Here is a 20,711-nt window from a genome sequence, read left to right as displayed (position 1 = left end):
TTCATCATTATCACTACTAAGTGTAATTTAATTTATTATTAAATTGGATAAACTTCATTTTATCATTTGTTGGTTCCATAATTCTATTCTAAACTCAACTCAATTTATTAAGGATTTGGTCAAGTTGAGTTTTTAGCTAAGTTCAATAGAAAATATTTTTTCAGTTCAAGACTAATTCAATTAAAGGTTATTAACTTTAGAACGAGTTAATATACTCTTACTTATATCATCAATTAGCACAATCATTAGAATAAATACATAAAATGAAACTTTTAAAATGAATTATATAAAAACGTTAATTGTAATTTATAAAATTTATTACATTATAAATATATATAATAAAATATCTTTATCAATATTTATAATTTTATACATATATATTTACCCATGCATAAATACTCTTTGAGTTGGCATGCTATATCTTTCCTTCCCTTTAATTAAATAAATTAGTACTTTTTGTTTGTTAAATTAACTGATTATTATTATCAGTTGGCCCTGGAAAAATAGTGATGAAGCGCGATGGGATCAGTAGAAAGAATACTACAAAACAAGAGTTGCTAAACATACACACTTTCTCTCACACTCGTTGGTTATCTCTTTCGCTCTTTTTTCCTAACCAGATTTACTGAAACCAATTCAAAGCTATGAGAAAATTAACTTAACCGATTTTGAGGTATTATTACTGTTATTCATCTTCTGCATCCAAAGAGCTCGTAAAAACAAATAACCCAAATCGATTTTTTCTCCATTATTTGCTTCTTCAGCTTAATTAGTGTCACCAACGAAGAGAAGGTACCGCTTATTCTCTGTTTGATTCGACGTCGTTTCACTCTTTCACCAAATGCATTGATCTAAATGCCATTTTCTTACATCTCCTTTCTCAAAATCCATTCGATAGTAACTTTTTTTTATAAATAAAATAACCTTTCGCTTTTTGATTCGTCTTGTATTTCAATTAGGAATCACAATGAAGGTGATTTTTTTCTTTTTTAAAAAAAAAAACTTATCGCCGAAGAATATGAGGTTGCGCTTTTATGACTCTATATTTAATGTTTATGGAAATAGGTAGAAGTGATTTTACTGTTAGATACCTACCAATCAATCTCATTTACTTTAACAGTTCAACTTTAATTTCTCCTAATTTTATTATTCTTTCCATGTTTAGAGTACCAATTACCACTCAATTTTTTTCATTCTGTTCGTACATATATGCATTGGAATTTTGGGTCCGTTATGGATCTGGTTGGGTGAATAAATGAATGACTATGTTTTTTATTCTCTGAAATGCAAGATTGTTCTCTTTAATGTTTACTCCTTAATTGGTTTTCTAACTTGCTTCTATTTACTGTTTTCGAATGGTATCTTTATTTTTATTTTTTATATATTTTATGTTAGGTTTGTATTTGCTCAACCGAAGGAGGATCCATCCAATGGTTTTTTCCACGAAATGATAATGGTTGAATAACAAGCCTTTAGTGGTTTCTTTGGTGCATTCATAAATTATTCGCAGTTTGGCACATTGAACTATCAAGTTGTAGTTTGGAAAATGTCAAGGCCTCTGTACCGTGGTGTTTCGGGGATTCGGATCCCTGAAAGCAGTTATGACTACACATTGGACTCAGACTCACAATATAAAGATAAAACAGATAAGGAAGATTTTGATAGAAGGGGTTCTTCAAATCATAACAGCCCTTTACTAAAGCCCTTGAGGTTGCTTTTTTCACCAAGTTCTAATTCTAAATATGGTATAACTGAGAATGCTTTCTCATCTGATCCATTCCTTGTTGGCACCCCAAGAAATCGGCATCAATTGGTTCTGTTTTTCTTGAAGTTTAGTTTAGTGTTTATAATTATTCTTGCTCTTGCTGGGTCTTTTTGGTGGACAATCTCAATTTCAACTTCATCAAGAGGTCACATTTACCATGGTTATAGAAGACTCCAGGCGAAACTTATGTCGGACCTGTTGGATATTGGGGAGATTTCTTATGCTCCCTCGAGGATGAAAGTATTGGATTTCTGTTCACAGGAGTTCGAAAACTATGTTCCTTGCTTTAATGTTTCTGACAGATTAGCTCTCGGTTATTCTGATGGAAATGAGTTTGACCGGCAATGTGGCCATGAGCCAAGACAAGATTGTTTAGTACTCTCACCAATGAATTACAAAATTCCTTTACGGTGGCCTACTGGAAAGGATGTTATCTGGATTGCCAATGTTAAAATCTCAGCACAGGAAGTTCTTTCTTCTGGAAGCTTGACCAAGAGGTGAATGATATATATCTATGCTACTGGCTGTTATTCTTTCAGCTACCATTTCATCTTCAAATTTTAATGTATTTTATTTGGTTATAGGATGATGATGCTTGATGAAGAGCAAATTTCTTTTCGTTCAGCCTCTCTTATGTTTGATGGCGTAGAAGATTACTCACATCAAATTGCCGAAATGATTGGACTTAGAAATGAATCTAACTTCATACAAGCTGGGGTAAATGTCTATTTATTCTTCACTGAAAATTGCACACTTGATTATTTGTTCCTTTACTTTTTTGTCTTGGCCTTCATCAATTATATACTCATATATCACTAATTTGGTTCATGTGATTATAGAATTGAATATACTTAATTTTATCTCTTTTACTTATTTGTTACAAATGGGTGCATTGTATTGACTTCAAGCTCACTCTGATTCTAATGATGTTACAAATATATAAATAGTGAATTAGTAACTGTCTTGATGGCATTTGGAACAAACAATTAATGAACATTCAAAATTTTCTCCATCTGCTGGAAATTTTAACTTTACCTACCTCTGGACTGTTCTAATCTTGTAACCAATTCTAGAATAGTTTGCTTTATAACAACAAGAACCAAGACTTAGTCCCACTAGGTGGGGTCAGCTACATGGACCGAACAATGTCATAATGTTCCTGAATTAAGTTTCTTGATGGTTGTAGAGCACCTACTCTGTGATTAATTATATTTATTTTGTTTATACCTTGAATTTGGAGGGATCGGTGATAGGTTTTCTGTTAGGTCATGGTTGCATTGAACATGGACTGAGTTGTTAAAGTTTGATCGTGATATTATTTTCTTGACATAGTATTTTGTTGAGCATGATGGCCGTTCTAAAATTTACAGGTTAGGACGATATTGGACATCGGTTGTGGCTATGGTAGTGTTGGAGCTCACCTCTTCAACAGTCAGCTTTTAACTATGTGCATTGCAAACTATGAGCCTTCAGGCAGTCAAGTCCAGCTTACACTTGAGAGGGGTCTTCCTGCTATGATTGCTTCTTTCTCTTCAAAACAGTTGCCTTTTCCATCTCTCTCCTTTGATATGTTGCATTGCGCATGGTGTGGCATTGATTGGGACCAGAAAGGTATCTTCGAGAATCAACCTCATGCTACTTTCTATAAGGTCAACGTGGTTCTATCATACTGCGCATTATTAAACAAAATAGACTCTTTTCTGGATTGTTAAGCCCTTCCAAATTATATGTTAGATTATGAATGTCATTTTAGGAAGGAATTTGATTTCATAAAATAGAAATAAACATTATTATAGCAATCATCCATCCTGTTTCTTCATTTATGCTTTGTATTTTTCTATGCCTGAAGTGTTGAACTTTGAGGGCTGACAATCACTTGTGATGTTGTGTTCCCCTCTTCATGAACTTTAGATCATCGACACTCTTTTGGAAGCAAGAAAAACATTGACAATTCAAATCCTTCTATATCAATTATGATTTTCCTCACTAAGCTTGGAACATAGACTTTTCCTTGTTTTTTAATCTATGTAATGATTTTTACTAATTATGATTATCCATTCTTAGGTTCTTTGAAGTGTTTTTTTAATAGAAGAAAATTGGAGACACTTCATATTTTGAACAACTAGAGCTGGCTATTTCCTGCGGTGTTGAATTTTTTCATATATTGTTTCTGGTTGTTGCTATTAATATCAATATCTGGTCTTGTCCATTTTGATTATTGTTCTAATCATACATATCAGTTGCACTAATATCCATATGATGTACACTTTCGAAAGATATTCAAATATATAAATCTTGATTACAGGGACTTTCCCAAAGTTAAATGTATTAGTCTAGTTCTGTTGATGGCCATTTAATTTCAAGTACCTTATTAATTATTTTTCTGACAATGTCAGGCTAAATACACTAATTATTAGCTTCATTTGATTGCGTAAGAGCTTCCTATTTACTCAAAAGTCACTAGAGTCATTAATAACATTTTCATCCATCCTTTTGCTGCAAACCTGCTAAAGGCAAATTATGCAGATACCTCTGTTTATTTGCTCATAGCCAAAGAATTATCCAACAATCTGGACTTATCTTTTTGTTGTCTTCCTCTCATATCTGTGTGAATTTCATCTGTAAAACTGCCGTTGTTTGGTACATATTATCCCTTATCCCTTTTTAAATGTTTGAACTTAGAATCTGAAAATTTTGTTCTGAGCTTCAAAACATTATCTTCCATCTTTCTGATTCATTAACTATCTTATGTATTACATGGTATAGATGGCCTTCTCTTATTAGAAGCTGATAGACTTTTAAAACCGGGTGGCTACTTTGTATGGACTTCACCGCTTACGAATGCTCGTAACAAAGACATCCAGAAAAGGTGGAAGTTTGTACATGAGTATACTGAAAATCTTTGCTGGCAAATGCTGTCACAGCAAGATGAAACTGTCGTATGGAAGAAAACTAGTAAAAAGAATTGCTACAGCAAAAGGTAATGGTATGCATTTATGAACAAGTATTTCACTTTGTATATCATGGGGAGCAAATTTCTAATAAGTAGGATTTCTGTACTTTGTATATGCATTTGTTCACCTTGGAAGGATTGACAAGTATGCCTGATTCTTAGCATTATCTGTCTGTTTGTATTTACAGAAAGACTGCTTCCCCCCCTCCTCTATGTGGTGGAGGCTATGATGTGGAGTCTCCATATTATCGAGAACTGCAAAGCTGCATAGGAGGAACACACAGCAGCCGCTGGATTTCTATTGAAGAAAGGGCAACCTGGCCTTCCCGGGATATCTTGAAAAAGGACGAGCTTGCAATCTATGGTAACTGTTACATTCTTCAACATTAATTAATATATCTCTAATATCTGGATTGCACTGTACTTCCTCACTGAACAGAGTCTCTTATCCATTAGATTATTCTAATATCTCCATATTTACTTGTGTCAGGGCTGCAATCAGATGAATTTGCTGAGGACTTTGAAAGCTGGAGAACTGCAGTCCGTAATTATTGGTCTCTTCTGTCTCCTTTAATATTTTCTGATCATCCAAAAAGGCCTGGTGATGAGGACCCTCAGCCACCTTACAACATGCTAAGAAATGTGCTAGACATGAATGCTCATTTAGGCAATTTTAATTCTGCATTGTTGCAAGCTGGAAAGTCTGTGTGGGTCATGAATGTGGTCCCCACGAGTGGACCCAACTATCTTCCCTTGATCCAGGACCGGGGTTATGTCGGCATTTTGCATGATTGGTATTTTAATCTCCACTCTCTTCTTATTTTAAAGTTTCATGATTCTTTGTTCACTTTTTAAAACCTGAATATGGTTTCTCAGCCATCTGATAAATTGTCTCTTCTATTTTTTATGTCTTTATCCCTTCCAAATGCGTAATTTTTGGCTTCCTTATTATTAATCGAAGCATTGATGCCTTGATCTATGTCTCATACTTGTTTACATTTTGGCGGAGGATATAACATTCCCATTAAGGTTTTGAATATTCTTAATCTGTTTACGTTTCTTTTGACAAAAAAACTACAGATCTCTGACATTTGTAAAAATTACTTTTGTAATGAAGTAGTAAAATATTAATGAACAATGAAGCTTTTATATATCAAGAACCAATTCAACATAAAAGCTATGTAGTTGTTAGATTAAGGCAGCTGAATGATTTTATATCTCTAACATACCCCTAATACATGACCTCTTTGGGCGACGGGGTAGAACTGAACAGCCTTATTTAATTCCAAAATTAATTTAATTGTGAATTCGGGCAGCGAGGATCAAACTCACAATTACTTTTTCATGATGCTAGGATACCATGTTAAGGGTCAAGTCATCTTAAAGCTTAAGATATTTGGTAGAGGCCTACAAATGGTTTTATATTTCCAACATTGTAACACACTAAAGCTTTTGAGCATTAATTAATTAAATCATTTACTATATTGATAAGCTACAATTGTTAATTTTTAAGCTCTATAATTATTTTCTGGACAAGTGCTGTATCTTTTGCAAAGTCTACTCTTCTTACAGTTATGATCTTTGACGGCATTTAGGTGTGAGGCATTCCCAACATACCCTAGAACCTATGACTTGGTGCATGCAGCAGGACTTTTATCCCTTGAAACTTCTCAGCAGCACAGATGCACGGTGCTTGATCTTTTCATTGAAATTGACAGGTTACTTCGGCCCGAGGTATGTAAACTTAATAGTTAATACCCTGGGCTTTCTTTTCATTTGTGGTCCATTCCCTCCAATGTTTTTCTATTCACCTAGTTTGATACTTTGACGTTATTATGAAGTATAAATATGTAAGGCTGAGTCATGAAACGGGAACCTTTTTAGTTTAGTTCCCTGATGGAGGCAAAAAAGTCGTCTTTTACTCTAGGCTCATTGTTGGGGACTTGGGGGCAAGGATGGCCTTTTCAAAAACTAGACCAAACTCTTAAAATGTTGAATTTAGGTGAAAAAAATGTATTCTGTTGACATTCAATCTTGGTTCTGTTCTTTTATTGAATTAAAACATAATGGTGTATATTTGAGCATTTAATCTACTACTAATAGGTTCTTAAAAGTGGACGGACATAAATTTTGTCTAGATTACACAAATGCACAAACACATATATGAATTTACCTTTCTTTTTCGTAATATAGAATTTGAACATGAGATGCTGGTTTTGGATCAATTTCTGAATTATGTAGCAAGTTCCTATGCTGGTTTTGGATCAATTTAAAAAAGTTTTTTCCCATTAATCTCGTGCTTCCTAATCATGTCTACTTTACAAACTACCTCGTAAACTTCCATTGCCATTACTGTGTCATGTAGTTTATACTCTAAATTATCTTATTCAGGCAAAACTTCTGTTGGCAGCATTTACTGAATTTGGTCTGGGTGTATATATTGCCAACTTTTAGATTCAGCAGAAATATTGAACTTTAGTCATTATTTTTAAAAAAAGGGAGGTCTAGTGCATGAGACTCCTATTTAATGGATTCCCAGATCGGGTAGATATATGTAGTCTTACTCTTTTCCTTGCAAGCGAAGAGACTAATTCCATGATTTAAACCCATTTGAGGTCACAAGGCAAATAATCTTAATGTGGCATCTAGACTCATCTCTACCTTTATTATTATTATAAAGTCAGAAAGCTAAATCCCTGCCCTTATTTAGTTTCCGGGGTGCTGTGGAAAAGAAAAAGCAAACCTCTATTCCTAACTACAACATGCTGCAAAGCATCTTGCAAAAGAGAAATGTTAAATTTATAGATTTGCTGACAATAGTTATGTTTGCAGGGTTGGATTATATTCCATGACACGGTACCTTTAGTCGAGTCAGCTAGAGCTCAAACAACACGGATGAACTGGGATGCACGAGTAATAGAAATTGAAAGTGACAGTGATAAGAGACTCCTGATCTGCCAGAAACCTTTCTTTAAGAAACAGGCCAAATAATTCATAGATGTCCTGAAGACATTATTAGCCATACTATTCATATATTCATTTCCATATTGTTCATTCAATTATCATAATGCTCCACCATACAAAGTGGGGAATGAAAATTTTGGACAGAAAGGAAGCTGGAAAAAACAATAGAGGAGGAAAAGAAAACGGTGCATTATCGTTATTGATACCACTGCGATCCTATGTAGCCCTAAGGTTGTACATAGGGTCATATAATTAGTATTACCAAATGAGGAGCATTGCAGATGAGGAAGTATACATGGTAGGTTCATTTTTCATGTGATGTTTGATTACAGTTACACAGGTACATGATTGCCATTGTGGTGTATAAACTGCTAAGCAGTCAATTACCTTTTATTATAGAATTATATCATTTGATAGGTTCATTGATGTTCCTTGTATTGCCCATGGCAAAAACCTATTTTGAAATTTTTTGTGAATCTTTGTAATGGGAAATTATAATCATATTCTCCATGGACTTCTGTTTGGATGTGCAAACAATGATAATGGGGATTTAACAAGTGCAAGTTATATGTTAAAATTAAAATAGTGCGGTGATGTGGGATTTTGCTGTTGTTGTTTGTGTACTGGGATTCTGGAATAGCGTAGGATCCTACATAATTGAAACTAATTCCTTCCATGCCTTGAGAAGCAACTTATCTTCTTTTTTTCCTAAAAAAAATTACAGTTGCACGAGAGGGAAATATTCAAGTTTGCCACATCCTTTGCTGTTTAGAATTCAACGTTGTTTAGGACTAAAATTTCCCTGGTCCTGTTGGCAGTCTTAATTACCTGCACCCAATGCATAACCTTGAAAATCCATAAATTAATTACAATATGTTTGGTGGCCCGGTCACGATTGTGGACACATATATAACAGTCGTGAATCTTTGATTTCCCATTCGCTTTGACGGTACTAGGCCCCTAGGTCACTCACTACATGGCCCATGGGTCACTCCATCGTCGAGGTCGACGGCCGTGGATGTCAACACAATCTGGTCATGTTTACTCATTTAATTTTACATCAATCAATGTTTGAGAAACACGATCGTGTGCATCAACAATGTGTGAATACAGTAGTATAAAGTTTTATTGGATACTCAAAATCGAGAGGTTATTTTTTGAGAGCAACACATGTTGGGAGAGTCGGTCACGAACCTCAAAAAGATTAATTGCTTACCCGAAAAACCACAATCGTGTCTCCTTACTTCGCCAAATCATGAAATAATACCCGTTATGAGATGAAAACTAGCACATTTCAATACATTGCACCATTGGCAAACATTGAATTCGAACTACCTAGGGTTCGGCATTCCTTCATCAACCGTAGACCATTCTAGGCAAAATATGTATTCTATACCAAAGAAAATCTAACGTGTAATTATATATTTATCCTTTTAAATATAGTAAAATAACATTTTTATCATTCAAAACATAAACAAAGGGAAGTATTTGTCTCTTCATTAAATAAAGAGAATTTTTACTCATATAAACTACATGTGTTATTACTTGTAATTGCATGAAATTTATATTCAATAAAACCTTACATCAAGTTGATAGAAATATTGTAATTGAAGTATTCAACACAATTATTATATTTTACGTGTCGTTTTGTTAATTGAGAGATTTATAGAAACGGACTTTGTATTCTGTTAACTAAATTATCTTAATTATTTTTATTTTGCGAAGTTCAATAAACCATTAAATTTGCACTTCTTCTTTCACTCTTCTTCATCCATTTAGTTCAGTGTTTGTTCTCCTTCGTGGCCAACATGAACATCATCATCAAATCCTTCAAAACCCTAACACAGTCTCTTCAAAACCCTAATCACTTATTCACATCTCAATTCTCCACCTCCTTCCTCGTCACCAAAACCCCCAAAGCCTTCAAGAAGAAGCGCAAGCCCAAGCCCAGTCCCCGAACCACCCTCGTCCAAACTGAACCGAACCAAAACCCTAACCTCGAACGCATCGTTGAGCGCGATTCTCTCTTCAGATTCGTTACCAAATCCAAACAATACCTCACCAACCAACCCGAACACGTTCTCCGTCTCGATGACGCCGGTAAGCTCCACCGCGAGCTCGGTTTCCCTCGCGGCCGCAAGGTCCTACGCTCCATCACGCGCCACCCCCTCATTTTCCAGACCTACCGCCACACCGATGGTAAAATGTGGTTCGGGTTTTCTGATCTTATGGAGGACCTCCTCGCTGAGGAGCAATCCATAATGGACTCAATGGAACGAGACCGAGTCGATAAGGTTCGGAAATTGCTCATGATGTCTGCAAAAAAGCGAATTCCTTTATGTAAAATCCATCACTGCAGGGCCCTCTTCGGTATTCCTGATGATTTCAGGGACCGAGTTTCGAGGTACCCGAATTATTTTCATGTTTGTGTTGAGGAAAATGGGTTGAGGGTTTTAGAATTGGTGGATTGGGATCCTCTGTTGGCGGTTAGCGCGATTGAGAAAGAGTTTATGGTTGATGAGAAAGGTGCTAAGAGGAAGTTTAATTTTCCTGTTAAGTATGGGAAGGGTTTGGATTTAGAATTGGAGGATGCTAAGAAGCTTAACCTGTTGAACACTTTACCTTTGGTATCGCCTTATTCTGATGGGGCAAGATTGGATTTGTGGACATTGGAAGCGGAAAAGTATAGAGTTGGGGTGATTCATGAATTCTTGAGCTTGACACTGGAGAAGAGAGCTTATATACATCACCTCGTGGAGTTTAAGGAGGAGTTTAGTTTGACTAAGCATACTTATCAGATGCTTTTGAAGCAGCCGAGAGCGTTTTATTTGGCAGGGACTGAGATGAATTGGGTTGTGTTCTTGAAGGATGGGTATGATAAGAATGGTGTTCTGATTGAGAAGGATCCGCAGGTGTTGTTCAATGAGAAGTTGTATAAGTATGCACAGATGCAGGAAATGGAGCAGGGTGCTCAGGTTGGGATGGAAAAGTTACATCTAACTTGACTTTGTGAATGTGAAACTGTGTTGTTTTTTGCTGGGAAGAGTAATGAACTAAAATGTGGTATGTGGAGCATTTTAAACGGGTTTTTTTCCGAGCAAGGAAGACCAATTGGAGCTCTTCAATTTTAAGGAGTGCTCTGAAAAAGGAAGAAATGATTTTCTGATATTGGTATGGAGAATTTATTTCAACAATATCATTAGACTGTTTTAGTGTTTGTATTGGTTATTTCATCTATGCTAATGAGCATGATTCTTATTATTCCAACGGAGAAAAAAGAGGTCGAGGAGAAATTAGAGTATAGGATAATGTCGCTGTTAATGGGTAGAGCAGAATTCACTCCTTAGCATTGCATAGTTAGCTGGCAAGGATTTTAGGTGGGTCAACCATACATTTCATCTAGGTGTACCTGGTCCATAGTTTCAATTTCCATGTATGAGGAAATGAATGATTCATTCTAATATCAATGTCTCGTTGTAAGATTTTATCAACAATTTTATCTAGTCAAAGCTTATCACACAAGTATTAAACCTATGATTGATATCCCCTTCTCCTTCCTTGCTTTTAAGTTTTAATCAATAACATTCAATTGAGGTTAAATTCTATAGTTGTTAACTTGTTTTATGTTCCTGCGGTTGTGTCTGGTTGAATAGATCAGTTTTGTTTGTCAATTAAATTTTTGTTCATCTCCTTCTCTCACGTCTATGCTCTTAGTTGAATCGATGTAACATTTGAGAAGGAAACAGAAGATGAGAGAAGTGGAGATTACAGAACATGGAACAAATTTTGCAACGGTCGTGGATAATTTACATAAACCAAATACCCGAACCAAACATTAATCAGAAGATGTCTCGTAATCATGTCATAGGTTTACCTAAACCAAATACTCGAGTTGGACCGAAGGACGAAATGTCATATACATTATACAATTAATAAATACATATGAATATCAAATTAATGATAGATGAAAATAATATACTTATCAATATCATGTCTTGCATAATATATACACATCCATATCAAAATAAAAGACATTATGCAAGTTTAAGTCTTACAAAAAAATAGAATTATAAATCAAAATTTCTAAATCAAAACAAAACTATCTTTGATAGGAATTAAACATCAAGCGGTTTCAAACGACAGTGAGGCAGTTGCTACAGCAATTGAGATAGCAGCTTGAGGGAGGGAGACAACAACTTGGAGGGAGAGGGACGGCATCTTGCAAAGAAGGAGATGACTGCACACCGAAATAGTTTAGTTCTTTTGGACTTTAAGTTTCTTAGTGTTTCTGAAAGGGTTTCACGCCTGCTTCCTATATTTCATTCACCAATTGACTCATAAATAAAAGTAATTCACATGAATGTACTAATCTTGCAAAAAGCTCTATGATGCATAAATATTAAACTTTTTAAAATAACCTCAAATAGTTTTCAAAACTGTTACTATTTAGGCAAATCGTCCCCAAGTTGTGATAAATGGAGACCCACAAACAGTCTCAAGTGGTTTGAATGATAATTACAATGACAACAATAGCAATGGGGCTGGCCAATTATTCTCTCGCTCTGCCAAAACTGTTTACATAATATTGTTTATAGAATTTTTGAAAGCCATATAATCACATCAAGTTCCACAGACCATACTTTAAAATTGAAGACAGCAAAGAGTGAAACGGTATCACATCAAGTCTTAAAACAGGAGTCTGCCAATGCTTTGCGCAGTCTCCTTTATGATATAAATGAAACAATCCTGTATCTTGATCACAGGTTGAAGCAAAAACAACTACAAGTCACATAAAAGGCTTATTATACCACTGATTGGTTACAGAATGAAACAAATATATGATGAAGATAGGAATGGGACTAATGGGGACCCTCCTGAAGAACAAGTCACAAATGAGAGAGAGAAGATCTGGAAAGTGTATTCCAGAAGGCCACGTGTCGGAAGATCATGAGGGAAGTTTTCTACCTACAAGGAGTTGTAACCGCAAGATACCACAAGGAAAGTGGATTATAAGTGAGAGAGGGAAGGTGGAAAAGGGCACGAAAGTTTCACTCTAGAAACACGGCTAGAGGGCTTGGGCACGGGGGTATACTCTCTTGAATTCTAGTTTCTATCCTTTAAATTCTGCATAACATCTATATTCTGCATCTACAACAATACTTCTTCTTCTATAAACTCACAAATTCTATAATTCGAAATTCTGTTCTAATCATTTTGGTCCGACCTGCCAGATCATTTCCGAGGAAATTTGCAAAATAACTCATGGAAACCAGAAACCAAACTCGGTTAGATGGTGTGGATCAGCGGTTAAACATGGTGGAGACGAAATTGACAAAGGTTAGGGACACCTTGGACGCAGACGCATAAGGACAAGTGCAAATCGAGAAGGAATTACGAGATCAAGTCGAATTTCGCAAGTATATCGTGACATTGGTGCGACGTTTGGAGAAACAAACAGAGGAGCCCGATGATGCAGGAGTTACCTAAGCTGCCTCGACATCACAAGTCGTAGACGACATCCACTGAGAGACAAAAGGGGTGCACCAGGAGGCATTAACCATGACAACGGTAGCAAACGCATTGGACTTGCTAATTTCGGGAACAAAGAAGGTTGAATTACCGGTGTTTGATGGAGACGATCCCAGGGGATGGATCACACGGGCATAATTCTACTTCAAAATCAATAAAACTCCCGAGGCAGCAAAGATACCTCTCACCCTGGTGAACATGGAGGGTCTTGCAATACATTGGTTCACCATTCTATGGAGATACACTCGAATTTGAGTTGGGAGATGTTTAAGGAGAGCTTATAGACTGCTTTAGTGGCTTGGAGACGCAGAACCCATATGAGGAATTAGCATCTTTGAGGCAAAGGGGAAAGGTGCAGGAATATGTGGAAGAGTTTGAGTATTTGGCCTCCTTGATTCCTCGGCAACTAGAACAACAGTATGTGGGATATTTTCTACATGGCTTGAAGGACGACATCAAAAACTAGGTTAGAATTCATGATCCTGGAACTCGTTTACAAGCCATGAAACTGGCACGCAATGTGGAGTTAGCCATGAAGAAGGGAATTGGACCCCCGAGTCGCACAAATTTTGCTCGTCCCATGACTTCTTCTCAGCCTCACTATGAGCAAGTTCATTTGGTATTGAATCGCAGCAACAGGGACAATTGAGCCTCTACTAGAACCGAAAGAAAAGGGGAGATGCCTAGAAATCGTAGCATGCGTATGGGAGGAAGAGGAGTCAAACATCTATCTACCCAAGAATGGGAAGAATGTAGGAAGAAGGGGTTGTGTGTTCGGTGCGGGTTACCCTATAATCCTCTCCACAAGTGTGCTGACCCAAAACTTCGTATAGTGGTATTGGGAGAAGATGAGGAAGTGGAAGAAGAAATGGTGATGGCAGAAGAGGCTAAATCAAGGGATGAGGGCAGAATCGATGAAGGGGAATGCCAAGTGTTGGAGTACATCAGTCTTAGCAAAGGTTTTGGAAATACCAATGACACAGAAAATCTATCCACCATGAAGGTGGAAGGAATGGTAGAAGGAGTCCCTATACTGATGTTATTAGACAATGGTGTAACCCACAATTTTGTCTCCCCGAAGTTGGTGAAATTGTTGGGGTTGTGGGTGGAGGAAACAAGAAGAGTGAGATTTAAGCTAGGAGATGGACACGAGGTAATGTCTCATGGGGTGTGTCAGAATTTCAGAATTGGAATTGGGAACTATACTTGTGTAATTGATGCTCACATACTCGAGTTAGGAGGTTTGGATGTGATTTTGGGAATAGCTTGGTTGAGGACCTTGGGCGAAGTAAGGATAAATTGGAAGGAAATGACCATGAGGTTCCATGAGAATGAAAGATAATTCTTGATACAAGGAGCAGCGGGGTACACTCATTGGCTTCTTCTTTGCAACGGTTGAGGGGCAATGTTTTCCATAAGGACTGCTCCTCACACAAGTTGCACACTATGGAGAAAATATCGAGTCAACAAAACACATCCCTAACAACACAAGAGAAGGAGCAATTGCAACAAGTGATGGATCAATGGCCAGAGGTTTTCCAAACTCCTAAGGGATTACCCCCACATAGACCATTTGACCATGCCATTAACTTAGTGCCCGGACAAGGACCGGTGACAGTTAGACCATAGCGGTACCCACACTTTCAGAAGAATGAGATTGAGAATCAAGTGCAGGATCTTCTTCAATTGGGGTTCATGAGGTTGAGCACCAGTGCATATTCCAACCCTGTCTTATTAGTGAAAAAGAAGGACAATTCCTGGAGGATGTGTGTGGACTATAAAGCACTCAACAAGGCTACCATACCAGACAAATTTCCTATACCAGTGGTTGAGGAATTGTTGGATGAATTAAATGGTGCAACATATTTACCATGTTGGATCTCAAGTCGGGTTACCACCAGATCCGAATGCAAGAAAAGGACATAGACAAGACTGCATTTCACACTCATAGTGGACATTACGAGTATTTGGTGATTCCTTTCTGCCTCTCCAATGCACCAGCTACCTTCCAGGCCTCCATGAATGAAACATTTAGGCACCTATTCCGTAAGTATGTCCTTATCTTCTTGGATGACATACTAATCTATAGCACTAGCCGGAATTCTCATCTATCACTTGTAGCCACTGTTATGAAAATTCTACAAGATAATCAATTTTATGTTAACAAGAAAAAGTGTCACTTTGCTACCAGAGAAGTGGAATGTTTGGGACACATAATTTCTCACGTAAGTGTTGCTATGGATCCTTCAAAGATACAAGCAGTATTGGATTGGCCCATTCCAACCAACGTCAAAGATGTCAAGGGGTTTCTAGGACTGACGGGATACTACCGTAACTTCATCAAGGGATATGGAAAGGTAGCTCAACCACTTACTGCCTTAACCAACAAGGATGGTTTCAAATGGAATGAGGAAGCAAATGAGGCCTTCAACCGACAGAAGCTCCTATTATCTCCTTGCCTGATTTTTCCAAGCTATTTGAAGTTGTGTGTGATGCTTCCGGTTGTGGTATTAGGGCAATATTAATGCAAGAGCGGAAGCCAATTGCTTATTTCAGTAAGGCTTCAGCAGAAAAAAATATCTCCAAGTCTACCTATGAGAAAGAGATCATGGCTCTTGTCTTGTCCATTCAACATTGGAGGCCGTATTTGTTGGGAAGATCATTTGTGGTATTTCTGATCATAAGAGCCTCAAATTCATATTGCACCAACGTATTACTACGACTGATCAACAGTGCTGGATAGCACAGCTATTGGGGTACCAGTTTGATGTCAAGTATAAACCAGGCAATAAGAACACGACAGTAGATGCATTGTCCCGCAAGGAGGATGAACCAAACCTCTCGTACATAAATTCTGCACCTTTATGGATGGAGGGACAGGATATGTCGGAGGGGATCCAACATGATACCTACTTGAATCAAATTAGATCCAGCATCCAACAATGGCTCAACATAAAAGGAGGCTTTACCTTGAACCACAGAATACTCAGGTACAAGGGTAGGTTGGTGCTTTCCACAAGCTCCCCATGGATCCCTAAGTTATTATGAGTTTCATAGCACTCCCCAAGGGGGACACTCAGGTTACTATCGCACACATCGCAAGTTGGCGGAAAATATTTACTGGGTAGGGATGAAGAAAAGTGTACAAGAATTTGTGAAAGCTTGTGATACTTGTCAACGTTACAAAACCTCCAATTTAGCCCCTGCCGGCCTACTCCAACCCTTGCAAATTCCAGAGCAGATTTGGGATGATATGTCACTTGATTTTATTTTGGGGTTGCCTAAATCAATGGGATTTGAAGTGGTCTTCGTGGTAGTAGATAGACTCTCTAAGTATGCACATTTCATACTCATGAAACACCCTTATATTGCTCAAGAGGTGGCGGAGGCATTCATGAAGGAGATTGCAAGACTTCATCGGATTCCTAAATCCATTGTCAGTGACAGAGACCCCATCTTCATTAGCCATTTTTGGACTGAATTGTTCAAGCTTTATGGAACCAAACTTTGTTTGAGCTCGTCTTATCACCCACAAACCAACAGTCAAACAGAGGTAACAAACATGTATCTAGAATCTTATTTATGCTGTTTTGCAGGGGAACAATCCAAAACTTGGTCCCATTGGCTTCCTTGGGCTGAACTATGCTACAATATTACATGGCATGCATCAATCAACACTACCCCTTTTTAGGTGGTCTATGGTCGGAAACCCCCTACTATTCTCAGTTATCTGCCCAGTGAGATTAGAGTTGCCTCGATTGCTTATGCTCTAGGGGAAAGAGATGAAGCGTTCAAGCAACTTCGGTTTCACTTGAACCATGCACAACAAGGCATGAAGCACCAAGCCGATAAACATCGACGAGACGTCCAATTCCAACTGGGAGATTCAGTTTATCTTAAGCTACGACCCCATAAATAACACTCTTTAGCCAAGAAGATAAATCAGAAGCTGGCCGCCCGTTTCTATGGTCCATTTACAGTGGAGCGTCGCATCGGCTCTGTGGCATATCAGTTGCGTTTACCCCCATCCTCCAAACTTCATCTAGTATTTCATGTTTCTCAATTAAAGAAGGTGGCTGCCAACCACCCCATTGAACCTCTTTTACCCCCGGGCATGGGGGAAGACACAGGTATTCTGTTGGAACCATAAGATATTTTAGCCACTAGAAGTCAATCACAAAATGGAGCTCAAACAAATCAGTGGTTAATCAAATGGAAGGGTCAGTCAACCAAAGAAGCTACTTGGGAAGAGGCACTCACCATCCAACATCAATTTCCTTCATTCAGTCTTGAGGGCAAGACTGATTTTCAAGAAGGGTTGAATGATAGGAATGCGACTAATGGGGACCCACCTGAAGAACAAGTCACAAATGAGAGAGAGACGATCTGGAAAGTGTATTCCAGAAGGCCACGTGTCGGAAGATCATGAGGGAAGTTTTCTACCTACAAGGAGTTGTAACCGCAAGATACCGCAAGGAAAGTGGATTATAAGTGAGAGAGGGAAGGTGGAAAAGGGTACGGAAGTTTCACTCTAGAAACACGGCCAGAGGGCTTGGGCCAGGGGTATACTCTCTTCAATTCTAGTTTCTATCCTTTAAATTCTGCATAACATCTATATTCTGCATCTACAACAATACTTCTATAAACTCACAAATTCTATAATTCCAAATTCTGTTCTTATCATCCACTCTATCTAGTCTTAGAAACATGATAACTTATGCGTTGCTCTACTAATTTTTAGCTCGCCTCTTTGACCTGTTCTTGCTTTTCATGGCACCACTAAGGCACTAACACTGCTTCTATGCGTTATGAAGGAACTTGATGATCTTTGGCCACCTTTCTCAGTGCTTTTCTGTTGATGTTCTGACAATTGTTCCCAAGTGCAGCTTTACCAACACTATGAGTGATCACTTGCTGCGCCATCTGAGGCTTGATAGGTGGCTTATTCAGGTCCACAAGCTTTGGAAGAAGACCACTATCTGCTTTTTGTAGCTGGTTATCACTGATGTTTCTTTGAATTGGATTTCCAATCAGGTTAAGAACCTGAAGTGAGTTGTAGTTAGCCACAAGCTGGCCTGTTGCTTTTATTGTGATTTTGTTAAACCTCAAGTCCGGAACTGTTAGCTTTAATAGCCTGTGTAGCCCCGCAACATCACTTATACTGTTCCCAGAAATATATAGCTCTTTGATAAGTGTACAATTTGACAACCCTGATAAAAGACATAACAATAATTGTATTGTAGAAAATACTTAATGAAGGGTAAGAAATTTGAGAAGTAAAACCTCCATTAAGCATCAACATAAATAACAATTGAGCCTTAAATCTCATTAGGTGGGGCCGGATAGCACATAGGTTTCATAGTTTTCATTGAGCATCAGCATTATAGAATAAAACTAACCTTGTCCAATTCTTGAGATGCGATTGTAACTTAGGTCGAGTACCTGCAACCGGGTTAGTTCTCTGAGCCCCTTAATGGTGCTGATCTTGTTCCTTGGTCAATTAGGTGTATGAATACCCTTTGGGAGAAATCCAGGTGTGATATTAACTGTGAATCAATAAAGAGGAGAACCAATTAAATAAGTTAGTTAGTATTGTTACTAGTCGATGTTATATTAAGAACTACTTTTTTCCTCTTAAAGAAGTTATACCTATGAAATTGCTAGACAAATTGACCGAGCGAAGACCAGAGAAGTATGAAATAGCTGGGATGACTTTTATCCCAATACTAGGTAAATGAGCTACAGTTGAGGCTGGATTCAAAGATTGGACAATGCTATTGTGATAGGATGAGGGGGAGACCACCCATCACGCAGGTGTACCGACGGAGGCCACGTGGCAGCCACGTGGCAATATGATGTGGCAGAATTAACTGCCATAGCAGTGAGAATAACTGCCGTAGGAGAAGGGATAGCTTGGGGCAGAAGCTATAAATAGATGTTAGGAGGGTTAGTGTTGGTATCTTTTGAGAATTGAGTAGAGGAGAGGGGTTAATTCAGGGAGTTAATCTTGTAACGAGTAATTGATTCGGGGAATCAATTAGGGTTCATCTTGTAATCTTCTCCATTCTTCAAAGCAATAAACGAGGTATTAGTATTCGGAATCGAATTGATTCCGAATCGATTGTGAAATTTCTTCTTCTCTTTCTGTAAATTCTGTGCCGGTGTTATCACTGGTATCAGAGCACCGATTCCGGTGCCCTGAAAACCGCTGCTGTTTCGCCGAAAATTCATGAAAACTCGAAGTATGTCGCGTTCCGGAGAGAATTGGGAACAAGAAAAGGAAGAGATGAGAATGAGATTGGAATTGGCAGAATCGTTGGTGAAGAAGCATGAGGAACAAATGGCGGAAATGACCGCGAAAATGGAGCGATATGTGTTCAGTGCGGAAGCCGAACACGGCGGCGACGCCGCGAGTTCTGTGAACGGAGGAATACGTCGCGATGGTGGCGAGAGAACAGACCGAGAACGGTTAACGCGCGAGGCACGAAACAGAGACGAAGCTCGCGACACTGGAGTTCGTCGCGGAAGGGATTTTCGTGAAGGAGCAGAGTTGCGTGGGGATAGTTACGGTGGAAGAGACGACTCCCGTGGCAAGGGCGAACAGAAACGAATTCCGGCGAGTTATGGTAGAAGAGAAGCTTTCCGGGAAGAGTTCAGGGAAGGCGATGACGGGGAAAATGAATTCCGGCGAGTGGAAAACAGATTGGACGAACGCGAAGGGGAACAGAACAGAACGGAGTTCCGCCGAGGTACACGTGAGGACTTCGGCAACAGAAACGAATTCCGCCGTCGAGAGCGCGCCGGTATTGATAACCGCCCCGGCGAACAGAACAGAGTTGATTTCCGAGGGGGTGCGCGCGATGAATTTGATTTCCAACCGGAGGTACATGAAGAGAATGAACACCGAGGGAGAAACTATTTCCGGGAGGGCACTCACGGAGGGGGAGAGTTTAGGCGGGAAACATGGAGGAAATTGGAAATTCCAATTTTTTCCGGTGACGACGCGTATGGCTGGACTCACCGACTAGAGAGGTATTTCCAGTTAAAGGAACTTACCGAAGGGGAGAAAATGCAGGCCACAGTTATGGCACTCGAAGGGAAGGCTTTGAGTTGGTACCATTGGTGGGAAAAGTGCAACCCGAGGTCGAATTGGGAAGGATTCAAGATCGCAGTGGTTCGAAGATTCCAGCCGTCGATGATTCAGAATCCGTTTGAGCAGTTACTCGCCCTCAAACAAACCGGTTCTGTGGAAAAATTTGTAGAGGAATTTGAGAAGTATGTTGGAGCCTTGAGAACCATTGATCCTGAATTTACAAGGGGCATATTTCTGAATGGGTTGAAGGAAGAGCTTCGAGCTGAGGTAAGATTGTATGAATTACATTCTTTATCTGATATTATACAGAAAGTGCTATTGATTGAACAAAAGAATGTAATCTTGAGTAAGAAGGGCTCGTTTGTGTATACAAGCCGAAATGGGGAAGGTCAACGTAGCATCCCCTA

At 38.5% G+C, this 20,711-nt stretch overlaps 2 protein-coding genes and 1 pseudogene across 4 annotated transcripts; 2 read left to right on the top strand and 1 right to left on the bottom strand.

The window, feature by feature from the left end:
- LOC109328172 (probable pectin methyltransferase QUA2) lies at nt 434–8,239 on the top strand. Of its 2 annotated transcripts, none has more exons than XM_019561497.1 (9): nt 434–673; nt 1,396–2,262; nt 2,350–2,482; nt 3,136–3,376; nt 4,532–4,745; nt 4,907–5,082; nt 5,209–5,512; nt 6,314–6,452; nt 7,551–8,239. In XM_019561497.1, the coding sequence occupies exons 2-9, from the start codon at nt 1,547–1,549 to the stop codon at nt 7,707–7,709; spliced, it is 2,082 nt and encodes a 693-aa protein (XP_019417042.1). In that variant the 5' UTR covers nt 434–673; nt 1,396–1,546; the 3' UTR covers nt 7,710–8,239. The 2 variants fall into 2 exon arrangements, with proteins under 2 accessions (XP_019417042.1, XP_019417040.1); XM_019561495.1 differs by having other exon boundaries at nt 434–792.
- On the top strand, nt 9,425–18,095 carry LOC109328173 (protein ROOT PRIMORDIUM DEFECTIVE 1). 2 transcript variants are annotated; one of them, XR_002105403.1, is made up of 2 exons: nt 9,425–10,853; nt 18,026–18,095. XR_002105403.1 is itself a non-coding variant. In XM_019561498.1 (1 exon), the coding sequence occupies exon 1, from the start codon at nt 9,491–9,493 to the stop codon at nt 10,685–10,687; it is 1,197 nt and encodes a 398-aa protein (XP_019417043.1). In that variant the 5' UTR covers nt 9,425–9,490; the 3' UTR covers nt 10,688–11,160. The 2 variants fall into 2 exon arrangements, 1 of the variants encoding a protein (XP_019417043.1); XM_019561498.1 differs by lacking the exon at nt 18,026–18,095 and having other exon boundaries at nt 9,425–11,160.
- On the bottom strand, nt 17,906–19,088 carry LOC109327751 (annotated as a pseudogene).

This window comes from Lupinus angustifolius, chromosome LG15 (assembly GCF_001865875.1).
Source record: "Lupinus angustifolius cultivar Tanjil chromosome LG15, LupAngTanjil_v1.0, whole genome shotgun sequence".
Taxonomy (NCBI): domain Eukaryota; kingdom Viridiplantae; phylum Streptophyta; class Magnoliopsida; order Fabales; family Fabaceae; genus Lupinus; species Lupinus angustifolius.
Note: the sequence above shows the minus strand (reverse complement) of the source record. Positions and strands in the feature narration are given on the sequence as shown.